Source organism: Zootermopsis nevadensis, unplaced genomic scaffold, assembly GCF_977971745.1.
Source record: "Zootermopsis nevadensis isolate Lab colony 2312 unplaced genomic scaffold, Znev_1.0 Znev_ptg000003l, whole genome shotgun sequence".
Taxonomy (NCBI): domain Eukaryota; kingdom Metazoa; phylum Arthropoda; class Insecta; order Blattodea; family Termopsidae; genus Zootermopsis; species Zootermopsis nevadensis.
In genome coordinates, this window is record NW_028259135.1 from 3,169,075 (window position 1) to 3,194,604 (window position 25,530).

The following is a 25,530-nucleotide window of genomic DNA, read 5'->3' on the forward strand; positions in this document are numbered from 1 at the left end:
TGCTTTTTGGATAATTTTCTTTTAATAGTTGCTTTCCTTATGTGTACTGTATGTAACTTTCATTACCAATTTTTATTTTTATTTATACAGTGTAAAACTATCCATTTACCTCTATTCAATCTTCATCTGTTCAGGGTCAAAAGTTTTATGTCTTGAGTACACATAAAATAAAATTGTGTCAGTACTGCAGTTCATAAAGATAATAGACTGACTGGTAAGGAGGTATATGGAATAAACTGTTCACTGCCATGAGAATCTCAAATCTCAGATGTTCATTGCGTATTTTAAAATATTATTTCAGTTGTTGCCTGGAGAAACTGAGGAAATTTGTGAAAAACCTCGGCTAGGATAGAAATTTCTCCAGTTCCTAAATTTATACCTGGAAATGTTACTGTCCTATCCTGGAACTATGACCATTCATCTGTATATTATTACTTCTGCAAACATTCTTATTCCTACATAACTGTGTCTTGTTATATGGTTCCAATATTTTCTTAGTAAGTTATAAGAAGCCTAAGTTAGTGTTAATGAATTCCAACTGTAACACTGTAACATCCTCTCCTCCTCATCCTAATACCACTAGTATCAGTTAGATGTGTTACTGCTATGTCAACCCACTTTGTTTCTTTGTAAAGGTATTTGCTTAAGTTTCTTATATGTTATGGCATGCATAGACTCATGTATATACAACATAAAATGACAAATACAGTCTGTTTGGTCACCTGTTTATCTACTGCCAATTGTAAATTTGTTGTTACTTAAATTTGTTTGGAAATGGAAATGAGTACGAGAGGAATACTGAGTGGAGGATAAAGTACAGTTTGGGTCTAATCAGAGTTGAAAGAAAGTTCAGCTAGAATGTTTATTGGGATACACAAACAGCCCGAGACTATATGAAGAAGTAAATGTGATGCTTCACTGCTACTTTGTCTGTTACGATAGCTTGTGTGATGTGTTTCTTGTGGTTTCTTTTCCTGTGTTACGCAGTTGTGGGGCAGGAACCTGAAGACTACAGTAACAAGACCAGCTTGGCAGATGTCAGGTGGGAAAATGAGACTTACTTGGACCGCAGTGAGAGATGTAAGTTATGTGAAGACAGTCTAATTTTTTGGTGCATTTTACCAAAATGGGAGCATCTCTCTGTCTTTAGAGTGTCTGTCTCTCTGTTACATGAAATATTACGAATTTTCAGATTGCCGATGTTTTGTTATCTCAGTGTATAAAATAAAGTTTATGGAATTCTGGAGATTGATTCTGTCTGTTGTCAAGTTAAAGGAATGAGTATGTGTTCTTTGAGGCCTCTTATATGTTTATGCAGTGATATAAAGTAGCTAACAATCTTCACATTGTAGGTACCTCTTCCTTTTATCTGAATATGAAGACAGAAGCAACCTCTGAAAAGTAATACATCTTCTCATGCAGACACAAGACAGTGTCCAAGAAAAATATTGTTCACGATGCATGTCCTCATTTACAATTGATGCCTCATCCTGGTCACTTGCTTTATATAACTATGGCCTGGCTAGTTGTAGGTTATGAAGTACTGCCTAGGAAGAGACATCACCCAAGTTTTATTGAGACAACAATGAGCACGGTGACCCTTTGTAATTTAATTTTAAGGTTTTGATGAAGCTAAGATGCCAATTGTGGTTTTCTGGACTGTGATGCCATGCAGTCTTGTAGGTAGTTACTAGTGTTTCAGAAGAATGTATTGCAGGATTTGAGGCTTTCATGGCAGAGAGTCTGAAGATGGCTATCTTCTGGGTTGTTGCACCTTGTATTCTGGTAGAAGTTTACTGACGTTTCACAAGTCCTTGCTGCTCCATATGGTGCAACAACCCAGAAGATAGCCATCTTCATACTAAAACATTTCTCCAGAATATTGATAACCATCTACAAGACCACAGAGTATCACAATACAGAAAACAAAAGTTGATATTTTGTGTTTGTTTCTAGTCTTCTCATTCTTCAATGTCATCCGCTTTAGAAATGTCCAATGCACTGGAACCAATCATCATTTAGGAACATGCTATTCAAGACAGGAGTGCACCAGCTTGCAAGGCACAGCATCTGGGTCCTGTGCCAGGAATTGGGGTGTCTGCTGTATCAGTAAGTGTATTGATCTGGGTCTGGTGGTCTTGTTGACATGGGGAAGGAATGGTCAACCATTGACATGGCACACTAAGGGTTGCATATAATCTCACAGCTGTGTTTGCTAACTTGGCCACTTGCTGTTTCAGTTGTGTACAGTGGAATGGAATCAGGAGGGTGGGCATAAAAATGCTGTAGCACAGTGACCAGTCTTTATCTATTGGGCATCCCTAACAATTGTCCTATTAGTAAACCTGCAGCTTGAATAAACTGCAGTACTTTAATTTCTGGGACTTTGTGATAGTTGTTAGATTTCAACAAGTAATCTCTAAAGTGATGGTACCTAAGTTCTGCAAGAGACAGGAGCACAATATTTCTATAGATTTTTGACACCTGATATAACTAGAATTATCAGCTGATACTTTTTTGTACAGGTGTGCTTTTAATTGACTGACAGTGGCTTATTAATAGCCTTGTCTGCTGTGTCAGGAAGTATTGATACATGTCAGACTGAGGTCTCGATGACATGAGAAAAGTGAATGGCATGATGAAGGCTCCAAGCTATGCCTGGAACTAGGGTAATAACTGTGGCCAGTAATTATGCTGATGTATGCTTTTTGTTTTTTTGTGCCACGGTGGTCTAGCGGTTAGAACGCTGGCCTTGTAATCCTGGGGTCTCGGGTTCGAATTTATAACTTGTGTTGGGCAAGGCCGTGGTCTAGGCAACACGGAGTTTTCCTCCGTGGCATCCCAACAATTACTCCATTCACACACAGAAGAAGGCAATGGCAAACCACTTCTGGATCATCTGCCAAGAACGTATATGAACAGGTCCCAGTACGAGAAAAGGATGGAAGGATCCTGTTCATATGGACCTGTCGTCACACAGAACACTAATAATAATAATGCTTTGTTTTAATAATTGTGATGCAGTCATGTCCATCTCCTGTGCTACAATTGTTAACATGTTAACAGCATGACACCAAAAGAAAACTGTTCAGTGAGCCACTTAATATGTAGATATTGATCATCTGTGTTCAAATGTTGTATGGTGTTCTAGGTAGACAGCAGTATTTTGGAGGAAAGCACTATCTTCCATCTTCAACCCCAAAGATGGAGGCAGTGTGCTCTTCTGAAATGTTGGTATCCACCTACAAGTCCACACAGTGTTGAAACCCAGAAAATCAACACTGGCATCTTCACCACTGTGAGATCCTCAGATCTCACACTTAATCTACACATTATTCAACACCGCAGTCACACTGGAAGATTTCCAGAAGGCAGCAACATGCTTGGAGCCAGCAAAATAGACTGAAATCTTTCTATTAATGAATAGTTAATGAAATGACATGAATTCTTTTTTGTGATAGGAACAGTGTAAAACAATATGGAGGATCAGTGTAATTGATACTGAAACTATATGTTGTTTTATCTCGAATCTAATTAGCATCGTTGCTATGAAAAGTAAGTTGAATTATGGGCTGGGCTCTTTTAAGTCATGATGGTTGTGGAGGAGTAAGTATTGCAAGACTATCCTAGTAAGTATCCCTTGTGTTGAACTACTGTATTGCTGCATATGAGATGTTGTAGTTTCTCAATATCTTTTCAGTTCAGAAGTCATGTGCCGCAACCACCAGCCTTAACTTCACATACTTCACCAATCCTGAATATCCCAGAGCATACACAAGCAGTGCACGTTGCAGCATTACTGTCTCCAAGTGTAACTCTAACATTTGCCAGGTAAAAAAGGAAAATATTTCTCAAAAACAGAAATGTTATGCAGTTTAATCTAGTTTTTCTGAAATGGATCAGACAAATTACAGATTTTATTCACATACTAAAAGTTACTGTAAACATGTTTCTTCGTTTGCACTTGTCATCATTTAAATGATGATACACTAACATCTCATGTGGCCCATACATGCACAGTCTGTTTGTTAACATAATCATTTTAATTAAAATTAACCTTGTCTTGTAAATGAGACTTTTATCTCAAAAATGCATTCGAACTTTGTATGAAAATAAATTTCTTACTTTTTGAACAATCCTGTATGTTGAAATGTCATACTTATTTTACACCACATTGTTAAGAATTAAAATTGTCATTACAGGCTACACTGTTTCCCAAGATTGCTATGTTCAGTTTATGGTGGTTTAATTACTCCAAGAATAATTATTTAAGTAATCAATACAATTAAATGTGAAGCATCCTTTTGGAAAACACTCTGTGCTTAATAGTGCTAATCTGATGACTGAATGAATTACTGATTTGCTTCTGAATTTATTACAGTTCATGGTATCTGGATGTATGAAATGAAAATCAAACCCAATGATGAATACATAATTTAAAGAATGTATTTAAAAACTATATGTGCTCCAGACTGGGGTCTTTATATATGCTCTTGATAATTGCAGAATGTAGTGTTTAAAACTGTTTTCTCTCTTAACAGTTACGTGTTGATTTGTTTGAGTTAACCCTTACTCAACCAAATGCTGAAGGAGCGTGTAATGTAGAGCACCTTGATATAACAGGTGGTGCTTCTTCGGTGCCTGTCATCTGCGGTGACAACAGTAACCAACATGGTAAGATTATGTACCAAACAGAATGAAAGATGTGTTTCTCTTTGTTGAGAATGATAATTCTCAGTATCTTGACTATTCTGAGTTCACCCTTTTCCCTTCATATCCTGTTCCCATTGGACACCCTTATTGTACATAACGACCCACATTCCCAGCTTGTCTAATTTGTACCCTCGAGATGGTTATATGTCCTACAAGCCACTGATAACCGCCTACAAGATGACTTGGCGTAATAACTCAGAATTCTACAATACACATTTTCACTGCTAGAAATCTAAAAATCTTATGTGGACTTATGCATCATGTAAGTGTCCAAAGTTGAGAATACCTTAACCTGGGGGCCAAGAAAAAGTAAGGTTTTCTTCCTCTAGCCAGTAACCTAAAGACTGAAGTAGAACCAGCTTCTGAAATGTTGTGCTTTTAATTAAAAAAACTTGGACAGTGGATGAAGTCCAACAGAATAATTTACACAGTGTCAAATCATAGAAACATGTAAACTTCACTCAAATGTTGTGTTTAATGAAACTGTAAAATGTCAGAAAAACTTCACTGCAGAGAGTTTGGTAGATGGAAAAATATACTGTGAATAAAAGTCTTATATAATTAAACACAAATGAATAACAGAAAAATGAAAACTTGTTATTATTAGAAATGTGTTAATACACCCCACAGTTTTTAAATTTCTACTTTAGGGTAATCATAAAGGGTGCAGACTATATATTGATTCTTAAGAGGATTAGATACTACATTCAGAAACTGAACGTCTTGTACTCGGGTAGTGCCTATTTCATAATGACTTCAGTAAAAGTCTAAAGCCAAGAGATATTAAAAATCAGCACTAGACTTGTGGCTTTGTCATTGTTTAAATTCCTCATTTCAGCTATCTTCTGTAAGATTAGTTCAGGTATATTGTAAAAGTACTGTCCACATCAGTTTCCTTGAGCCCAGTACACCCACCTGTGATTTGGAAAGCAACTTGATATGATATGGCACGTATTCACCCAACAAAGGAACTGGTCCTGAGCAACTTTATTTAGTACTCTTAGGTGTGTGTGTGTGTGCATGTTGACATACAAATACACACACTATGCTTCAAGTACATTACTTTTATAACTGGTATGTACTTCACTTCAACATTTTATATAATATTTCTCTTCTGTTGTAATTTCTTATTCATAATTTATTCTGTAATATAGTCATTGTAGTTTTTCTAGAAGTTTTCTATATCATTTACTGAAAAATCAATTACATTGCAATGTGTAGTCTTCATTTTGTTCATAAAATGTTTGGTTATGGGTTTAATCCTGCTGTCTACCAACACAAATAAATATCTTGGAACATGAGGGCATTATATAGGCTTGCATCTTTATGAATGAAATTCAAGGTGTTTAGAAGTTAAACAAAATTAGAAAGTGATATAAATGATAGTTTGTTAGATTACATAGTAACATTGGAGAAATAATAAGGGAAACATGATAAAAATTGAAGATTCTTGTGTTGCAGTATATGTGGACTTCCAAGAAGATAATGCCCCAATTCAAATCAGTATTAGATCCACCTCAGCAGCAACTACCAGTCACAAGTGGAATATCGGGCTTACCCAAATAGAATGTTCAAGTTCTGAGCGAGGTTGGTACTCTGACAAAGAACAATGCTAGTAGACACTGTCAGACATTATGTGGCAGAGTTTTATCCAAAGAATGGTGATTAACCCAGGCTAACTCTGCTGTTTGAATTAATTTGCTTATTTAAGGAATACACATTGTAGTGTGTGCTGGTGCTGTAGGGCTGACTGATACATACAGGCAAGTGCCAGGCTATCCAGTTTTAAATGTGGTAATAATGATTCTTTCTTTCAGTTTATTTACCTTTACAGATAGAGCATGCTGTAATCAGTGTTGGGAAAAAATTGTCAAATGTTGAAGAAATTGTGTTCTGTTCCTTACTACAGCTGCACTTTTCTTCCACAGCCCCAGCAGGTGCTCTGATGTACTACAGAGAATTGCAAGGCACTGTGAAGAGTTTCAACTATGGTACAAGTATTGGTAAGTGACACATCACTTCTTTTTATACGAGGCGCGTCCACAAAGTACGTTTCCCACTCGTCCCACAGCTAGCAAACCTTATATTGCGCGAAGCGACTGTGCGTACGTGATAGAGCAATGACGTAGCATGGCGCTTGCACTAACGGCACTTCCCGCGTTCTCATAGTAGCATCGTTGCAGCTGTTGAAGATGGAGGTTCTTATTCCAGCTCCCGCCGACTGTGAAGTGCGGTCAGTGATAACGCTAGGCCGCACACGGCTCGACGGACAGCAAGTCTCCTGCAGGAGTTCAGCTGGGAGGTGTTTAATCATTCACCCTACAGCCCGGACCTCGCTCCCAGTGATTTCCATCTTTTCCTACACCTCAAGAAATTCCTGTCCGGTCAGCGTCAGCGTTTTGAGAATGACAGAGAGGCGGAGATGGTTGTCACACAGTGGTTCCAATCCCAGGCGGCAGACTTCTACGACACAGGTATTCAAAAGTTGGTCCCACGGTATGACCAATGTCTCAATTCCGGTGGCGAATATGTTGAAAAATAGCTGGACACTTGCTGTATCTGTTGCAATAAATATTTCCATGAAATTGTGTTTTGTTTCTGTAAACGGCCCCAGGGAAACTTACTTTGTGGACGAGCCTCGTACTTATGGTAGAGACAGCTTAAACTTATGTATACTTCTGTTGGGTTGGGTCATATAATGTTGGAAACAATCATTCATTCATTAGTCTTTTCTCTGGTTACCATCTAAAGGAACTCATTTGATGCTGATATGTTGTGCTTAGACAGATTAAAAAAATAGGCTAGTACCTGATACAGATATGAGAGGAATTGCATTATTTTTCAGACAACTTTACTGGGAATGCTTGGAATGAGATAACTCATTAAAGTTATGAGATGGATGACCAGTTGGCCAGATGGTAGAGCCAGGAATTTGTGTTTTCATCACCATGTACTGTGCTGACTTCGACATTCTTCACTGGCAACAATGATTGTTCTCTTTCATTCATCTTTTGACAACTGAGGCTCCTAGAAGCATAGAACATAGAAATTACACATTTATAATAATTTATTTGATTAAATATAATTAATTGTGATACTTAAAAATTTTTAACATGAAAAGCTTTACCTTTATCTTTACTTAACCTAGCTGTCAGTGTTTTTTCAATTCAGAATTCTTTAACTTGGACTTGGTAAGTTAATGCAGCTGGTGAGAGCAACATATAAGACAGCTATAAGCTATTTTCTAAAGTTTCTGGTGTAGTTTTACCACAAAATAGTATTCTCTGTTTCGAAGGAAAAGGATTATGTGTGTAGAAAGCAATTAGATCATGAGAGGACAATATTCAGTGTCACGTATATGAAAACCTATTATTTTGGAATTTTGTCTGCTGGTAGATAATTTATGCCCAACAAAACTAGCTTTAAGTTTACCCCTGTAATTTAAATACTTCGAACATTTCGATAGAGAACATCATTTAATATATTTTAAATATTTAAATGTTAATTATAGTAATATTTTAATATTTAATAGGAATTTTATTGTGATTAGACTGACAAGATTTAAACAAATAAACAAATACTTCCTGAAATGTAAATATTTTATACTGTCCACTGAGGCTTAATTCTGGAAGAGTGCAAGTGCTTCAAATTTATATGACTTTCAATAAATGAGTTAGTGAATAATTAATCTATTCATACAAGACATTCCTCATCTCATTACAATAAGACATGGTACTTGACATCATGTAATGTTGCTACAGCTGTCATGATGGCATTGTTAGTGAATAATTAACTACTAATGGTTCATAGTTTTGTGAATCCCATCAGTGCAACATTATGATTATGAGTGAAGCCTTAGGACTTTTATAACTGGATCTTATTTTTGTAAGCGATTGAAGTATGCCATGATATAATAGTGACGAAATAAACAAGGCCATGTATTCTTGTTTCACTCTTATCATCCACAAAGATAAATACAGCCACACACTTATTGTCACCTCAGATATGGACAGGACACGACAGATTATCAACACAAATTATGGAGTGTTTGTTCGAGCAGCAAGTGGGTACTGCAGCATAGAGTGGACACAAACTTCGGGTGATCTATACTCCTTCACTATGACGCGAGGTACAGATGCAATTCCTCCAAATTATCTTGGTAAGTACAATAGTCATGCGAATGCACAGGTATTTACTAATCATGGTTCAACCTTTGTTGATGTCTTCTGTAACTCTCTCAGGTCCATATATTTCCTGAGTCCATTGTTTTCAAATACTTATAATTTATGTTCTTCCCTCAATGTAAGTGACAACATTTTGTACCCATATGTCATTTCTTAAGTTCATTCTTTTATACATATTTCCATGGAGTTAGTTTTTTAATGCTGTTTATTTTGAAGGATTACTTGTATTCAGTGTCCTGATTATTAGATGCTTTTTTTTGCTTTTAAAACTGAATATCAAACCCTATGCTTTATATTCCTCTTGTAATATCCTTATAATATATTACATGCTTTGATCATCCTGGGCTGTTACCAATTGGTCACTAGGAAGTCAAAGTGTACTTTTGTGCGATATATGTCCTTTTTACAATCAGATATTTGGAAGCAGCAAAGTTTGTTAGTCTCACCCCTTTATTAACAATTTCACATAAACTTCCATTTCTTATGTTTGATTTGGAAACGTCCTTCCATCTACATTAGCATTGAAATCTCATTGCACAATTTTTATATGGCATCTATTAAATTAATCAAATAGGCATTTTAATTCATGATGAAATGTAATCTTTAAATCATTCCACTTCAAATATTTTAGTCTCTTGTAGCTGAATCAGGGACATTAAGATCCATGAATAGTTGGTGTACTGATCTGTTATGCTAATATATTTTCTCTAGTATATGTTGAAACTTGATAAATCATTAGCTGTTGTGATGGCATTGTCATTAGTCAGTGTATGTGGAATATTCAGTACAATTTTGTATGAAATGAGATTCATCACAATTTATTACTTGTACTCCACGGTGGTCTAGCGGTTAGAACGCTGGCCTTGTAATCCTGGGGTCCCGGGTTCGATTCCCGGCGGTGCCCGAATTTATAACTTGTGTTGGGCAAGGCCGTGGTCTAGGCAACACGGAGTTTTCCTCCGAGGGCTTCCCCGGTTTCTCCGTGGCATCCCAACAATTACTCCATTCACACACAGAAGAAGGCAATGGCAAACCACTTCTGGATTATCTGCCAAGAACGTATATGAACAGGTCCCAGTCCGAGAAAAGGATGGAAGGATGCTGTTCATATGGACCTGTCGTCAGACAGAGCACTAAATAAATAAATATAACTCAGTTTTGTCACCTTTTTTGTACATAGTGACAGTAACCTTTATTGGCTGTACATAGTCCAACTGGCTACACATCTAAGTAGCATAATACAAAACATTAAACCCCAAAATCAAAGTCAGTCAGCAGACCTGTAATACCAAGATTTAAATACTCGAGTCCTAATTTTTCTCTGTCTTTTCGTTTCTTCAAACAGAGACTTATTATATGAATTTCTTTATCCAATGTAATTCCACTTTAATTAAATGCAGTCCAGTAAGTAGCAGAGGGCTCTTCTTCCAGGCTAATGTAAAACTTTAGGGCTGTGTTACCTGTGGCCTAAATGGTGTATAACCTGCTTCTGTAACTGTATAAGGTCTCTAGACAGATTTTAATATAGTTAACTTATTGTGTACCAGATGAATCTCAAGTTCTGTAATAGATCTGAACATATTTAGTTAATTTTGTATGTTGTATTCTGGGGACACAAAATGAAATATTGTGTCAAGAGGATTGATACGTAATTTGTAATATTATACAATTGTTTCATAAAAAAGTAAAAATCTTCATGAGATAAATTTCTTTTTGTCATGTTCATATGTTGGATGCAGTAAACATTTGTAGTGTTTTTGCAAAACTTGATTTAACCTTAAAGAGAGCTTTATGAGTGCATGTTGATGGTACATTTTACTTTGGACTGCACAGACCCAGTCTACATGTAGAGAAATGAACTTCAGCTCCATTTTCTGGCATTCCAGTCAGAGATGGAAAAATAATGTGGATATCTCAGACTGTTGAGCATCAATCATACTGAAATTTACATGTGCTCATTATAAACCTACTTTCTTTCAGCAACTCCCACAGTAGCTGAAAGTGGTATAGACTGTACCACTGATTTTATTGTAATACCAAATCCATCCCAAAATGCAATGAGCCTAAACACCGACAGGTTTTGTGGCAATGCACTGGTGCCAACCACAAGTAAGTTTCCTCTGTTTACAGAGTACTCTGAGAAAATTGCCAACAGAATATAGTCTGATAACTGGTCAAGCTGATTCCCATGCAATGCAATGTTTAACTGTCACTAACCACATTTAGGCTGAAGGGTCACATGTAATGCATGGACCTCAGTTTCAAAAACCCTGCTGCAGCTGATCCTCATATGACAGCAGTACAGTTAAAGTAAAATACATTGACATTGGTTTAATGTTTGTGTATTAATAAGCTTCTTTTATTTTCAGCCTCTGCCAAGCCATTCGTGTTGACTGTAGTAACAAATGCTGCTGAATTGCCAGATGGAGACAATGAAAATAGGGGCTTTAGTCTGAATTATCGTCAGATACCTTGTACATAAACTACAATTCTTGGCTTAATAGTTCCAAGTTCTGGAAGTTTCCAACAGACTTTTTAGACTGTTTCAAGAGAAATCCACCCAAAGTCATGCAGTATTATTTGGTGATGTTAATTTATTGGGGGATGATATAAATACAATAAAGAGAAATGCAGAAGTTTTACTAGAGGCTAGTAGACAGGTGGGGCTAGAAGTAAATTCATAAAAAACTAAGTACATGTTAGTATCTCGTCATCAGAAGACAGGTGGGCAAAATTATCTTAGGGTAGCTAATAAGTCCTTTGAAAGGGTTACAAAGTTCAAATATCTGGGAACAACAATAACAAATCAAAATGATACTCATGAGGAAGTTAGGAGGAGACTAAATTCCGGAAATGCTTGCTACTTCTCAGTTCAAAATATTTAGTCTTCCTGTTTGATTTCTAAGGACCTGAAAATTAAAGTATACAAAACAATAATCTTGCCTGTTGTTTTGTATGGGTGCGAAACATGGTCTCTCACTCAGAGGGAGGAACACAGATTGCAGGTGTTTGAGAATCGGGTGTTGAGGAGGATATTTGGGCCTAAGAGGGAAGACGATGGGGCGTGGAGAAAACTGCACAATGACGAGCTTAAAAATCTGTAATACTCCCCTAATATTGTCAGGGTGATTAAGTCGAGAAGAGTGAGATGGGCGGGACATGTAGCGCGCATGGATGGGACAAGAGGTGTGCACCGGGTATTGGTTGGGAAGCCTGAGGGGAAGAGACCGCTGGGGAGACCTAGACGTAGATGGGAGGATAATCTCAGGCGGGATCTATGGGAGATAGGAGTTGAAGGAGACTGGATTTTGTTGGCCCAGGACAGAGTCTGATGGAGCCTTTGGTTATTTCGGTGATGAACCTTTGGATTCGGTAAGCCATCTAGTTAGTTAGTTAATTGGTCACATCATAAATTATCATGTACCTTCCTTCAGCTACAAGACTCCTGACTGAGATGTTAAGATATTGTTGCAATCCTGGTGCTTAAACAGATTTGTGGGACTTTGAAAGGTTTTCTGTTGAAATGGGCATTATTGTACACAAATACTCACTGCCATTGTGGTCACTCTTAATGAACATTTGCCTGATCGAAACTCTTAAATACACCAAAGCCATTATTATCAAGATATGCAGTTAACAAATATATGTTATGAGAGGAGGTGTAGTCTTGAAAGTGCCAGGATATTCTGTCATGCAATTCCAAGCTGAAAGAAATAGGTATGAGTAATGATATGAGGCTGTTCTCATAAACTTAATAATGGCTTTACACTTTCAAGTTCGAATAAATAACAAACATCTTATAAAATGCACTGACTTAAAAGAGCCTGATGCTTCTGTCTCATATTGGTCAGAAATTAAACAAGACATTAATTATGATTTTTGTACTACATAGTTTATCTCAATGATGTTGGGAGGGCTTATCGCTCCCTTCTCTGTACATTATGTTGCTTGTGTTTGACATTGCTATGTGATTACAAGAAATTCCAGTGCTCCAGCACTGGGATGCCTCCTAGGGATACTCTGTCTCAATTACTGAATAATGATTACAAGTGAATATGATTGGGAACTGAATGAATGTAGTATCACACAAACAATGAATGGCAGATAGTGAAGCATGGTTGTTAAAACCCTGCTTGGAGTGGTGCTAAATGATATTCTCTTTGTCTCTTTCTACTTCTTCTAGCACCATTTCTGTGTTTTTTGGTTGATAGCTGGATGAGTATTCCTATACCCAAATGTAGTCAAAATTGTCTCTGGGATACTGGAAAAGATCTTAAAGTTACCATTTGTAAATGATACATCATGAAACTAGTATAACTGTTGCTTTTTGTTTTAACAGTACATAACAAATACTTATACAACCAGTGTTTTTAAACATACTTGGCTGAACATTTTCTAACTCAGTGTAGAACTGTGAGGAGCTTTCAATGTGTTGTGTTTCCAGACAATATTTAATCCTGTGGCATTTTTGGTTTTTTTCTAGTTTTATTATATGTTTTTTTATAATTTGTAATACAAACATATAGCTCTCTATTTTACTTGTTTCTTATAAAATGTTGTATTATGAAATAATTTTTAAAGAAGTTTTTTTTTGTATTACTACCATAAACATTTTTATTTGTTTCTAAGTTTCATTTTAATATTTGTGAAATTAAGTAACAAAAGTATATACACATAATAGAACACCTAGAGCCTTTGAAAGTACCTTGCAACATTTACTTTTGTACCCATCCAAAATTGAATTTCTTTCCTTTCTTATTTGGATACTGTAGTATTGTTAAAAATATTTACACAGAAAATTAAATATCTTAATACACTCCGAATTTACAGCTTTAGTGGTAGCAATGGAAGATGTAGATATATTTTGTAGGTCTTTATAATTGAAACTCACTAACGACTTGAACACTGAATTTGCTGTGATTTGGAATAATGAATGAGTTCAGAAATTTTGTTTGAATCTTTTTCTCTGCTAAAATAACAAATTGAGATAGTTATCTAATAATATCCGAATAACCTTTTTCATTTATAATCTTATGAGTAATATCTATAGTCATGATTAAACTATAACAGAAAACTGGGGCTTAATAGTACCTGTATTTTAAAAATCTATTGCATCCTAGAAAATAGAGCAATGATATACCTTAAATTGCATATTATTTACATTTAAACTGATACCAGGATATCAGTATTAGCTGTGAGAAGTCGGGCAGTAAGGTTAAGGTGGCAGACTGCAGTCTCCTTCTTTAAACATGTGTTCATGTAAGTATAATATCATTTATTTATTTACATATTTATTTGTTACTGATTATAAGGTTATGTAGCATTGATAGAGGTATACAGTTTAAAGCTGGTTTTGGAGACTGAAGCACTAAAAATATGGTAAGAAACCCTGAATGTGAGAAGGAAATGTTACTGTGATAATCTGCATGTTCTTTCTATAATTAAGTGTATTATAATTTAAAATGTGATGTCATGCATAAGTTGACATTAAGGTTCATAGACATTGTTAACATCATGACCACACATCTTATCAGTTATACAGATGTCCTTCATTCACCTTAGCTGTGTAATTTTCTGTTTCAAGGGTTTATACTGCCATTTTCCAAATGTACTGAGTAAAATAATAACTTATAGCCAAATTCCAATGAAATTTGAACCTAGTACATCCTTAATATGTTACCACAGTGCTAACCCCCTTGGTTCTGCTATAAAGAAATGTATGTAAACTTAATATTTTACATTTATGTTAGATGTTAGATCATGTTTTGGCAATTACTGTCTTTCCAGTTCATGAAATATCCCTGGTCCATCCTAACTGTATCTGGGAATAGAATGAGGCCAGGAGGTACACTTAATGAAGGATAAGGCACAGTTATGTTCTAAATAGAGTTAAAAACAGCTCCAGTTATACTAATTAGTGAGAATGTGTAAACAACCTCAGGATATGTGACAATGAACTGGGTGCTTCACTTCTCAACTGTCTACGAACCTAGCGAGTGTGATGTCTTTGTTGTGGTTGCTGGTGCTGTGTTGCACTGCTAGGGGGCTGACATTTGATGATGATTGGGCCAGTCAGACCACTTGGATAGACAGCAGTTTGGAAAATAAGGCTGCAATGGATCGTCATGATAGGTGTAAGTTGTATAAGTGGTAGAACAGTTAAATGTAAGCACATGTCTGTCTAGCTACTATGGATGAATGGATTTTGTTTTGGACATGGGAATGGTTTCATTTTATATTACCCCTAGGTTATCTGAGTTTATAGAAGAAGGTTTATCACATTTTAGAAGCTGCATTTATCCTTGTTTGTAGGTGAAAGGAAAGGGCGTCTGTTTTTTCAATGGTTTGTTGAAAATTAACTTTGTGCTTCCACAGAGTAGGTAGCCTATATTTTACCTGGTTGAAAATGTTATTAACCTTATTTAATAAATTAAATTAACCAAACAATGGATACAATCAAAGAATATCCTCCCATAATAATAGGCAACCAGTGTTATAGGTTTTTTAATTATAGTATTTGCAGTTCTCTGTAAGCTGTTTCATGGCTTTTGATTAGATGTTTCCTTCTCACCAACCACAAAGACTTGAGTTCAGTCCTGCGACATTCCCTATCACTATCCTGCTAATCCATAGGTTTATGAGGATGGAAAGCAATTAATATGAATACTGTGGAACACCATCATGAGGAAACAAAGAGCAGATAAAATTTATGGAACTCTTTCTACCATGCAGTTCAGAATCTTTAATCTATCTAAAAACATGAAGATTACAATATAAAAATACCCTATAATTTTACTATTGTTCAGTATGGGTGTGAAACCTGGTCTCTTATGTTAAAGGAAGAACAAAAGTTGAGAATATTTGGACCTAAAAGGGATGCAGTGATGGATGGCTGAAGAATATTACATAATGATGAGCTCCATAGTTTGTAATCTTCACCATATACTATTAAAGCTATCCTGCTAAATGCCACTATCAGTTTCTTGAAAACGGTTGCTTCATGAAGTTAGTTACTGTAGAATACAAAACATTACTCCATAAAAAAGTAAAGTAAAGCTGTCTGACTATACACCATGTAGGTGTTTGGGGGGGGGGGGGGGAGAGAGTTAGCATAGCTCCTACTCATTCTTGACCTTGGCACTAGATGGGGGTGAGTGGTCAGCATCACACCTTGGCTGTGCCTTACCCCCAGGAAAGGACTCCAGTACACATTGGTTAGGAGGCTGGGTGGGCCCCAGAGCTGATCTGGATACAGGGGCTAGAGGAAAATCCTCTGCCCACGTCGGGGATCGAACCCTGGTCGTCCAATCCATAGCCAGTCACTATACTGACTGATCTATGCCGGCTCATTACTCCTTGGCTTGAACTTAAATATTCTTTCATTGTCTCTTTTAATATGTAAATTATAATATGGAATATATAAGTAAAGAGATGGTATTGTGTTATTTAATTAGCCAAGTAAAGAATAAAGTTTTCCCTGTGCTTAATTAGGCACCACATTATGCACACACATGCTTGCATTTAATTATCACACCATGAAGATGCTTCATCGAGGAGAGTCAACAGATCATGCACACCTGCTTTATCTGCAGTACCCATTAAATGTACAAAGTAAATAAACTGTTGGAACAGTAAGAATTATTTCTGTTAGCTACAATAATAAATCAGTTGTGTATGTCTTCAGTAACAGAATAAGGGCTGATATTGTTAGCATTGATTACCCATGAATGTTATTTTGCTTGTGTTTCAAGTCTTCCCATTCTTCAGTTTAATCCGCTTCAAGAATGTACAGTGCACTGGAACCAATGGGCAGTATGGGACATGCTTCTCAAGGAAGGAATGCTCTAATGCAGGTGGTGTAGCATCTGGGAGCTGTGCTCGGAACTGGGGCACTTGCTGCATCAGTAAGCATGGTGATGAGTGTCATACAGAGATCTAGTTAAGATGATAGAACTGTAGGATACTGATGTGAAATCACTTTCCTGCCAGTGTCCTGACTTAAAAAAATAACTTTGGACTACATACAGAATCCATCTTCAGCAGTTGATGCTTATCTTGGTTCATAATTGTGCTTTTAAAGTATAAATATTATGTGAGAGCAAGAATCATATGGCTGTCCTAGTGAGCATTTCCTGTGTCCAGCTGCTGTAATGTTACATATGAGCATTGCAGATTCTTAATGTTTTTGCAGTTCAGAAGTCGTGTGGTTCATCTACCCACCTCAACTGCACATATTTCACCAATCCTGGCTTCCCCAGTGTGTACACTGGCAGTGGACGCTGCAGTATTGCTGTCTACAAGTGTAACTCTAACATTTGCCAGGTAACAAGAAACAAAAGAAACTCTTCCAAACAAACAGAAAATTTTGCAGTTGATAATGACTTGGTCTGTGATGTGGCTCAGCAAAACAAGACAAAGCATGGTGTCGCGTGGTTGGGCTTTCTTTGTATTTGTATCCTTGCTTTCCTTGGCTCAGGGTTGCTTATTGTGCTCACCCTTAATACACTAGCATTGGGTTGTTGTTTCTTATGGTGTGGTGTGTCTCCTCTTAATTATATTTGAAAATTGTGTCGGCATATGGACGATAGGCATTGTGACGTTAGACTTCACAAGATTTGCCGTTACATAACATATCTTTGGATGTCTTAGCGCCGCGATGGTTGGCGTCGGTTTGTTCAGCATTGTCATTGAGTCTTTTGCCTCTGCGACGCTTGATTACTGAGCCTTGTGTTGATTGGTTCACATGGCTCAGATTCGCTATATTTGCTCTGTGTTGGGACAGGAACCTCAGAATCGCGACGTTCGATGTCATGACTCTGGGCGTAGCATGCCTTGACTTCATATCCTCGGCGTCACGTGATCTGGCATTGACTTGCAAAATAATCAATTTGCAGTCTATTTCTCGAATTTTGTAAATAAATTTTTCAGGATCTTTGGTTTATTCCCACAGCATGTAAAACTTTTTTCATACATCTTTAAGAAGTTGTTTCAAATAATGTATAGATAATGTTGTAAATGTTAAACCAGTGACAAATTAGGAGGCCCCAGTGACAAGAGGAAGTTGGAACAGAAATCACGAGTCTTCTCCCTGAAATAAAAATTATTTTGTATCAGGTGATAAAATTTGCGTTCATTTGCTTCCAAATTAAAGATCTGAGACGCTCATGGCAGTGAAGGTGCCAATCAGATTAGAACAAAATTTAAATTGAATGGAACTTCAGGCCTTCTAACATGTTATCTACTGAAAGTTTACTGTAATGTGAATAGAATCATTCATATGAGATAGACAATTTGACTACACCAACTATAAATTTTGTAGAAAATTCTTTAGTGTTTGTCATTTGTGATCTTTTGGGTTTTGACACTGTCATCTTGTAGGTGGTTATCATGTAATTAAAATTGTAAATTGTGATTTACAATAATTTTATGTGTGTGTGAATGAAGTTAATACTCAATAACAGACCATGCATGCAATTCTTTTGCTACAAAATTTATTACTCATCTCAGAAGTAGCAGTGTTATGATATGTTACTTTATATTTCTGGAAGCGGTTTTTAAAACTGTCTTTTCTCTTAACAGTTACGTGTTGACTTACTTGACTTCACTGTTTCTGAGCCAGATGCCACTGGAGTCTGTACTAATGATTACCTTGAAATAGCAGGTGGCGCTTCCTTTGTACCTCGTATCTGCGGTGAAAACACCAATGAACATGGTAAGATTTGTACATGTCCTTTGTAGTATTTGAGGTTTTCATGGCGGTGAGTCCAAAGATGATCATTTTCTGGGCTGTAGCACCATGTAGTCTGGTACAAGTTTACCAACATTTTAGAGGTCCTTATCACCCTGATTATGGAAGCAGAGAGGACCTCTGAAATGTTGGTAAACTTGTATGATACTGCTACAACCCAAAAGATAACCATCTTTGTACGTGTCCTTGTTGATCATGAGAAACTTTTAATTTGTTGATAAATTTAGTTAAATTTATGCATGCATGACCATGAAGAGCACAAACTGAATACTGAATTTCAATTGGGATTACTTAACAAATTTTTAAAATTGTTAGCAGACACATAAATAAAGAAGAACAGTACAAATAAAAGTTTATTTTTTTTCCAGTATATGTGGATTTCCCTGCAGACAACACACCAATTCAAGTCAGCATCAGAACTGACCCATCAGTATCTGTTAATCGCAACTGGAATATTAAGCTCACCCAAATAGAGTGCACCAATCCTGAGCGAGGTTGGAACTTGTATTTTGAAACTTAAGTATGCAATTATTGTTAAGTGTTAAAGGATTATGATAATGGCATATTACAATTAGTATTACCAGTGTTTTGGACTTTGACTATTATTTTGTACTCTAAGAACACAAACATTTCAGAACCTGGAACTATTTCTTTCCTAAAGTGAAAAGGTGCTCTTCCTAATGGACTCAACTTAGTAGGTACTCCCCACTTTTTCACCTGAGGACGGAAACAGATCCAATATCGAAAACATTGTTCTTCTGAAAATACTAGATGATGGATAAAGTCTAGAAAACCAGTAATACTAATTATTTTTAACTTATGTGCAGCAGAGTTGCTGATTTATCAGTGTTGATAATTATCTTTTATTAGAATAAGAAAGTTTAACATTGCGAATATTAATACCCACCAACTGACCACACCCTGAAGTTTATGCTTCAAACCATTTTACCATAACTTATTTCAAGATTCATATCACTATTATTCTCCAGTCTTCTTCTCAGGCTTTGAGCCGGGATAGCTCAGTCAGTATAGTGACTAGCTACGGGCTGGACGACCGGGGTTCGATCCCCGACGGGGGCAGAGGATTTTTCCTCTAGCCTCTGCGTCCAGACCGGCTCTGGGGCCCACCCAGCCTCCTATCCAATGGGTACCGGGGGTCCTTTCCCGGGGGTAAACCTAGTGCCGAGGTCAAGGAAGAGAGGAGCTATACCTCTACTCCCCCCAAACGCCTACATGGCGTATAGTGGGACAAACTTTACTTTACTTTACTTACTTCTTCTCAGGCTGCTTCCAAGTGGTTACATTCCAAGAGTGAAGATGGCTGTCTTCTGGATTGTTGCGCCATGTAGTCTGGTACAAGTTTACCGACGTTACAGAGGTCATTGCCCCGATCATAGAGGCAGTAAGGACTTCTGAAACGTTGGTAAACTTCTACTAGACTACATGGCGCAACAATCCAGAAGACAGCCATCTTCAGACTCACTGCCGTGAAAACCTCAAATCCTACATCATAGAAGATGTATTTGCCACAGTGAGAACCTGAAATGTCACAAGAGGTCTCTCCCTCCAAACTTCTTTTGGTATATTTTATTTTATGGTCATCTAAGCATTTTATGTTTGCAGCAGATCATCACTGAAAAAGATCATATTTTGTCTGAAGTTAAGTTTGCATATGACAGTGTGCCTTATGACAGCACTTTCGGTAAAACAATTTTTTGCTAAAAACGGTTAATGGTTGGCAATGGTAAACTCGATTTGATTCCATGTGACTTTCTTATGTTCTCAAAATTATAAACCTTGTAAGAGTCAAATTTTGAATCATATTCAGAACTGAACTGAAACAGCTTTTGAAAATTATTCCAGCAGTGTTCAAGTATGGCAGAGATATGTAAATATGTGAATAAAGTCAGATGACAAGTACTCAGAAGGTGACTATGCTTACTAAGGTTTAGCCATCATACTGGCATATAGTTTTTTACAGTCTGGTTATTTAATTATTAAACCACATATCCTGTATGTGTGTATAAATACTTGATTTCGCTGTGTGTCAATAAGTAGAATTTAAAATACAGAAGAAAATGTTTTTATTCCTCACTAATTATTTTTATGGTCTTTTACAGCCCCAACTGGTTGTCTGATGTATTATACAGCACTGGAAGGCACTGTGAAGAGTTTTAACTACAGTCCATCTGGTAGGGGTACTGGTAAGTGACACATCACTTTATTTTACAGGCATGTGCAAGTAATGTAAAACTGAGAGTTGTATATTTCATATTTGTGATCAAAGCAGAATGTTGTGCCGAAGGTTTATGCCACAAGTAGTACAAATTAATCACTGTTCCTGGTGCAGGCAGCATTAGTACTAGTAATGTAGGAAAGCCATCCTTTGCACCTTGTATATTTGTCATAGGACAACACAGCATAATTACTGGAAGAAGAATAGCAAGAAGTGAGCAGAATTTAGAACCACAACAGGAAGAGATATCAGACACTGTTAGAAGTAGAACCTGGGACTGAGCAATATTTTTGTTGAATTTTATAAATTATGGTTGTAGTTGTAACTAAAATTTTAAATTATTAATGATGAACTTTGCCAAAGTATGAGCCTCGTACACTAAGATAATTATACTATACTCGTTTCTAGAGGTACCGTCTCCTCTTTAAAGTACACTTATATTAGTAGGATCTGAGGTTCTCATGGCAGTGAGTCTGGGTTGTTGCGCCATGTAGTACGATATAAGTTTACCACCGTTTCAGAGGTCCTTGCTGTCTCCATCATCAGGGCAATAACCTCTGAAATGCCGGTAAACTTCTACCAGACTACACGGCACAACAACTTTAATACAGACATTCTGACTCTGATTTGGCCTGCAAAACATCGTACACATAATTAATACTCCAGCCAATGAACAGTGTCCAGGGAACAGCATTGTATAATTCATCTCTGATACTTGTAATCTGCTTGCATCTCTTATCTTCATCTGAAAAGGGCTAAAATTCATTTTCAACTCACAATTTTAATATATAAGATTGCACTTCTGTAGCTATGGCAATTCACTGTTAGAACAATATTCAGAATTAATTAATATATGGATGAAAAGTCTAATAAACATGTCTCTTTATTTGTATTTAAAACATTATTGGATTAATTAACAGCCAAATAATTAGAATTCAAGCATTTGCTTTCATAATGGCAGTCATCAAGACAGAGGGACTAGTGTTGAAAAGTACAAGAGTTTATTTATTAACTCACAACCAGCAAGTAACTTTTAATTGACTTTAAATGACTTTCATTTTGAACACTCCTGTATAAGCACAGCCTGACACTTTCTGTCTCCTCAGACATGTATGGGACACGACAGATTGCCAACACAAACTACGGAGTATGTGTTCAGATGGCACCAGGGTACTGCAGCATACGATGGCAACAAAATCCAAGCGACCCATACTCATTCACTGTGTCAGGAGACACAGACGGAATTGATCCCAGTCTACTTGGTAAGTGAAATAGTCAAGTCACTGGAAAGGCATTTGTCAGATTGAGCCTTTCCTGACCATGCAAAAAAGTATATTTTTTGAAACCTACCTAGTCTTGTAGTCTGCATTGTTCACCTCTATTTCCATAATGACATCTACGATGTGAGTAAAAGATTGTACGAGGCGCGTCCTCAAAGTAAGTTTCCCTGGGGCCGTTTACAGAAACAAAACACAATTTCATGGAAATATTTATTGCAACAGATACAGCAAGTGTCCAGCTATTTTTCAACATATTCGCCACCGGAATTGAGACATTGGTCATACCGTGGGACCAACTTTTGAATACCTGTGTCGTAGAAGTCTGCCGCCTGGGATTGGAACCACTGTGTGACAACCATCTCCGCCTCTCTGTCATTCTCAAAACGCTGACGCTGACCGGACAGGAATTTCTTGAGGTGTAGGAAAAGATGGAAATTACTGGGAGCGAGGTCCGGGCTGTAGGGTGAATGATTAAACACCTCCCAGCTGAACTCCTGCAGGAGACTTGCTGTCCGTCGAGCCGTGTGCGGCCTAGCGTTATCACTGACCGCACTTCACAGTCGGCGGGAGCTGGAATAAGAACCTCCATCTTCAACAGCTGCAACGATGCTACTGTGAGAACGCGGGAAGTACCGTTAGTGCATGCGCCATGCTACGTCATTGCTCTATCACGTACGCACAGTCGCTTCGCGCAATATAAGGTTTGCTAGCTGTGGGACGAGTGGGAAACTTACTTTGAGGACGCGCCTCGTATATGTACTGTCATCTTACAAAAATATAAAACTATCAGTATGATCCATTTGATCACCATTCACAATCACAATTACAGCACTTGTTATTGTGAGTGTGCATTTAATTGTGACATCAGTAAATGTCAAATAACAAAACTGCGCTCTTAAAACATGTTAAATTAATCTTACTGAATATTTTAAGACTCATATCAGTTAATAAGCAATCTGTAACCAGTAATAATAATTGTTATTGTACTGTAGTTATTACTGTTGGGCTACTGTCAAGCACATGAATAAATTAACTGAATTGTTATTTCATACATGTTGCAATCATATTCAGCATCAAAGTGTTTAACAACTAAATTAATCATTCTTCTAACTGTTACAAACCTTAATTAAATAATTTTTTATACTCATATTGTGTGCGTAGTTTGATAAAGTGGCATGTTTTTTTGAGAAATGAGGTTAAATTTTGAGCATACAGAATGTTTTATGAGTGCATACCAATGTCAGATTCTTCCTTTGCTTTAGCACTGACCAATTTGCATGTACAGAATATAAATACAGCTGCCTTTTTTTACGTTCAGCTGGCAGCATCACATAATGTGGATTTAAACACCTATTCCTGTATGATAAAGATTAACATTGATTATAAAGAAGTTGCATGTTCTCAAAATTGTGTGTTTCTTTCAGGAACTGCCGCAGTAGCTGAAAGTGGTACAGTATGTACCACTGATTTTATTGTAATACCAAATCCATCCCAAAATTCGATGAGCCTAGATACCGATAGGTTTTGTGGCAATGCACTGGTGCCAACTACAAGTAAGTATTCTGTGTATAAATTTATTAAACAAATTTACCTGTGTGGTAATTCATCAGTGTGATAACCATCTAAGCTCTGACTAAATTGAAAAATAACATTTCATTCTACTTATCCACTCACTCTTGTACTCACAAAGTATTTCTATAGATGAAGATATCCGTCTTCTGGGTTATTGATCATCGCCCTGATGACAGAGGCATTATGACCTCTGAAACGTTGGTTAACATCGACCAGACTACACAGCGCAACAACCCAGAAGACAGAAATCTTCATACTCATCGCCCTGATGACGGAGGCAGTATGACCTCTGAAACGTTGGTTAACATCGACCAGACTACACAGCGCAACAACCCAGAAGACAGAAATCTTCATATTAATCGCCCTGATGACGGAGGCAGTATGACCTCTGAAACGTTGGTTAACATCGACCAGACTACACAGCGCAACAACCCAGAAGACAGAAATCTTCATACTCATCGCCCTGATGACGGAGGCAGTATGACCTCTGAAACGTTGGTTAACATCGACCAGACTACACAGCGCAATAACCCAGAAGACGGATATCTTCATACTCACCGCTGTGAGAACCTCAAGTCTTACATATTTCTATAGATGCCAGGAATTTCTATAGTGGTCTTAATAAAAGAAAGTTTCATACAAAGTGACTTTGTGTCTGTGTATTAATAGGCATGTTCTTATTTGCAGCTTCTTCCAAGCCGTTTGTGTTGACCGTCGTAACAGACGATACTGAACTGACTAGTGGAGATGTTGCAAACAGAGGCTTCTGTCTCATGTATCAACAGTTACCTTGCATGTGAACAGTGGTTCCTGGCTTAACAGTTACAAGTTCTGTAAGTTTCTGACTGGTTTACTGGCAATTTGAAGAGAATTCATTAAGACTCGCACATTATTATCTAGGGTTTTGTATGTTTGTGTGTGACTTACATTTAGCAGCAAGCAGATTGAGGGCATTTGAGAACTGGGTGGTGAAGAGAAGAGAGGAATTAAAAGGAAGCTGGAAATTAGAAGCTTCATAATGTGCACTTTTCACCAAATATTATCAATGTGATCAAATCAAGGTGGATCAGATAGGAGGAGCATGGGGAAACGGTGAAGGTATCTTAACATGATTTTTCAAAGAAGCAAATATTAAATACTTCCTTTAGTCTGCATAGACCCAGTCTACGCGTAGAGATTAGAACTACATCTCTCAAGAAATCCAAGGTGGTCATCGAGTTTCAAGTTAATATTCATGTGTATTTATTCCCACCTTTTGTGAGTTTTTGTCTTCTGGTTTTATTGGCGTTTATGAATTTAGTTTTCTACATACTATTCTTTTACGTCCCACGGATGGATGGTGTGGTTATGCCTTTTTATTCTGGGACTTTCACTTTTTTAATTTGTCCGGAGATAGGGATTAGCTCTATCTAGTGGGCCCAACTGAGTAGGAACCTGAAGACGGAGATAGAGCCCCATCTCCGAAACGTCGTTTTACGTTTTTTACGTTTTATTACTAGACGATGGATAATATACAAGTAAATTTTTATTCAATTGACTCTTCACCATCGTCAAGAAGTTTTAGATTTGATATACATATTCCTCTTCTGCCATTCCAATCAGAGAAATTTTAACCTATTGGCATACTCTGATAGCTCCAGTACAATTACCCCCTTGAGTGTAATTTTAAAGGTTGTGGAAAGTCACCAGACAAAGGACAAAATAATGCATTTATTGACCATAAGATGCAATATACCTATCCAGAAATGTTGCAGTAGGTTTAAAGAATTTATTTTCAAATCTTTTAATTAGTTTCAC

General features: G+C 37.0%; 2 protein-coding genes across 2 annotated transcripts; both read left to right on the forward strand.

Annotated features, from left to right (window-relative positions):
* Positions 1 to 950: 950 nt before the first annotated feature.
* Positions 951 to 13,034, forward strand: LOC147874887 (uncharacterized). The gene is made up of 9 exons (XM_087359552.1): positions 951 to 1,080; positions 1,957 to 2,109; positions 3,701 to 3,831; positions 4,542 to 4,674; positions 6,175 to 6,300; positions 6,642 to 6,716; positions 8,717 to 8,872; positions 10,878 to 11,006; positions 11,267 to 13,034. The coding sequence occupies exons 1-9, from the start codon at positions 951 to 953 to the stop codon at positions 11,377 to 11,379; spliced, it is 1,146 nt and encodes a 381-aa protein (XP_087215678.1). The 3' UTR covers positions 11,380 to 13,034.
* A 54-nt stretch (positions 13,035 to 13,088) lies between these two features.
* LOC110827953 (uncharacterized) lies at positions 13,089 to 25,530 on the forward strand. The gene is made up of 9 exons (XM_087361278.1): positions 13,089 to 15,031; positions 16,649 to 16,801; positions 17,089 to 17,219; positions 18,477 to 18,609; positions 19,014 to 19,139; positions 20,766 to 20,849; positions 21,988 to 22,143; positions 23,586 to 23,714; positions 24,421 to 25,530. The coding sequence occupies exons 1-9, from the start codon at positions 14,899 to 14,901 to the stop codon at positions 24,531 to 24,533; spliced, it is 1,158 nt and encodes a 385-aa protein (XP_087217404.1). The 5' UTR covers positions 13,089 to 14,898; the 3' UTR covers positions 24,534 to 25,530.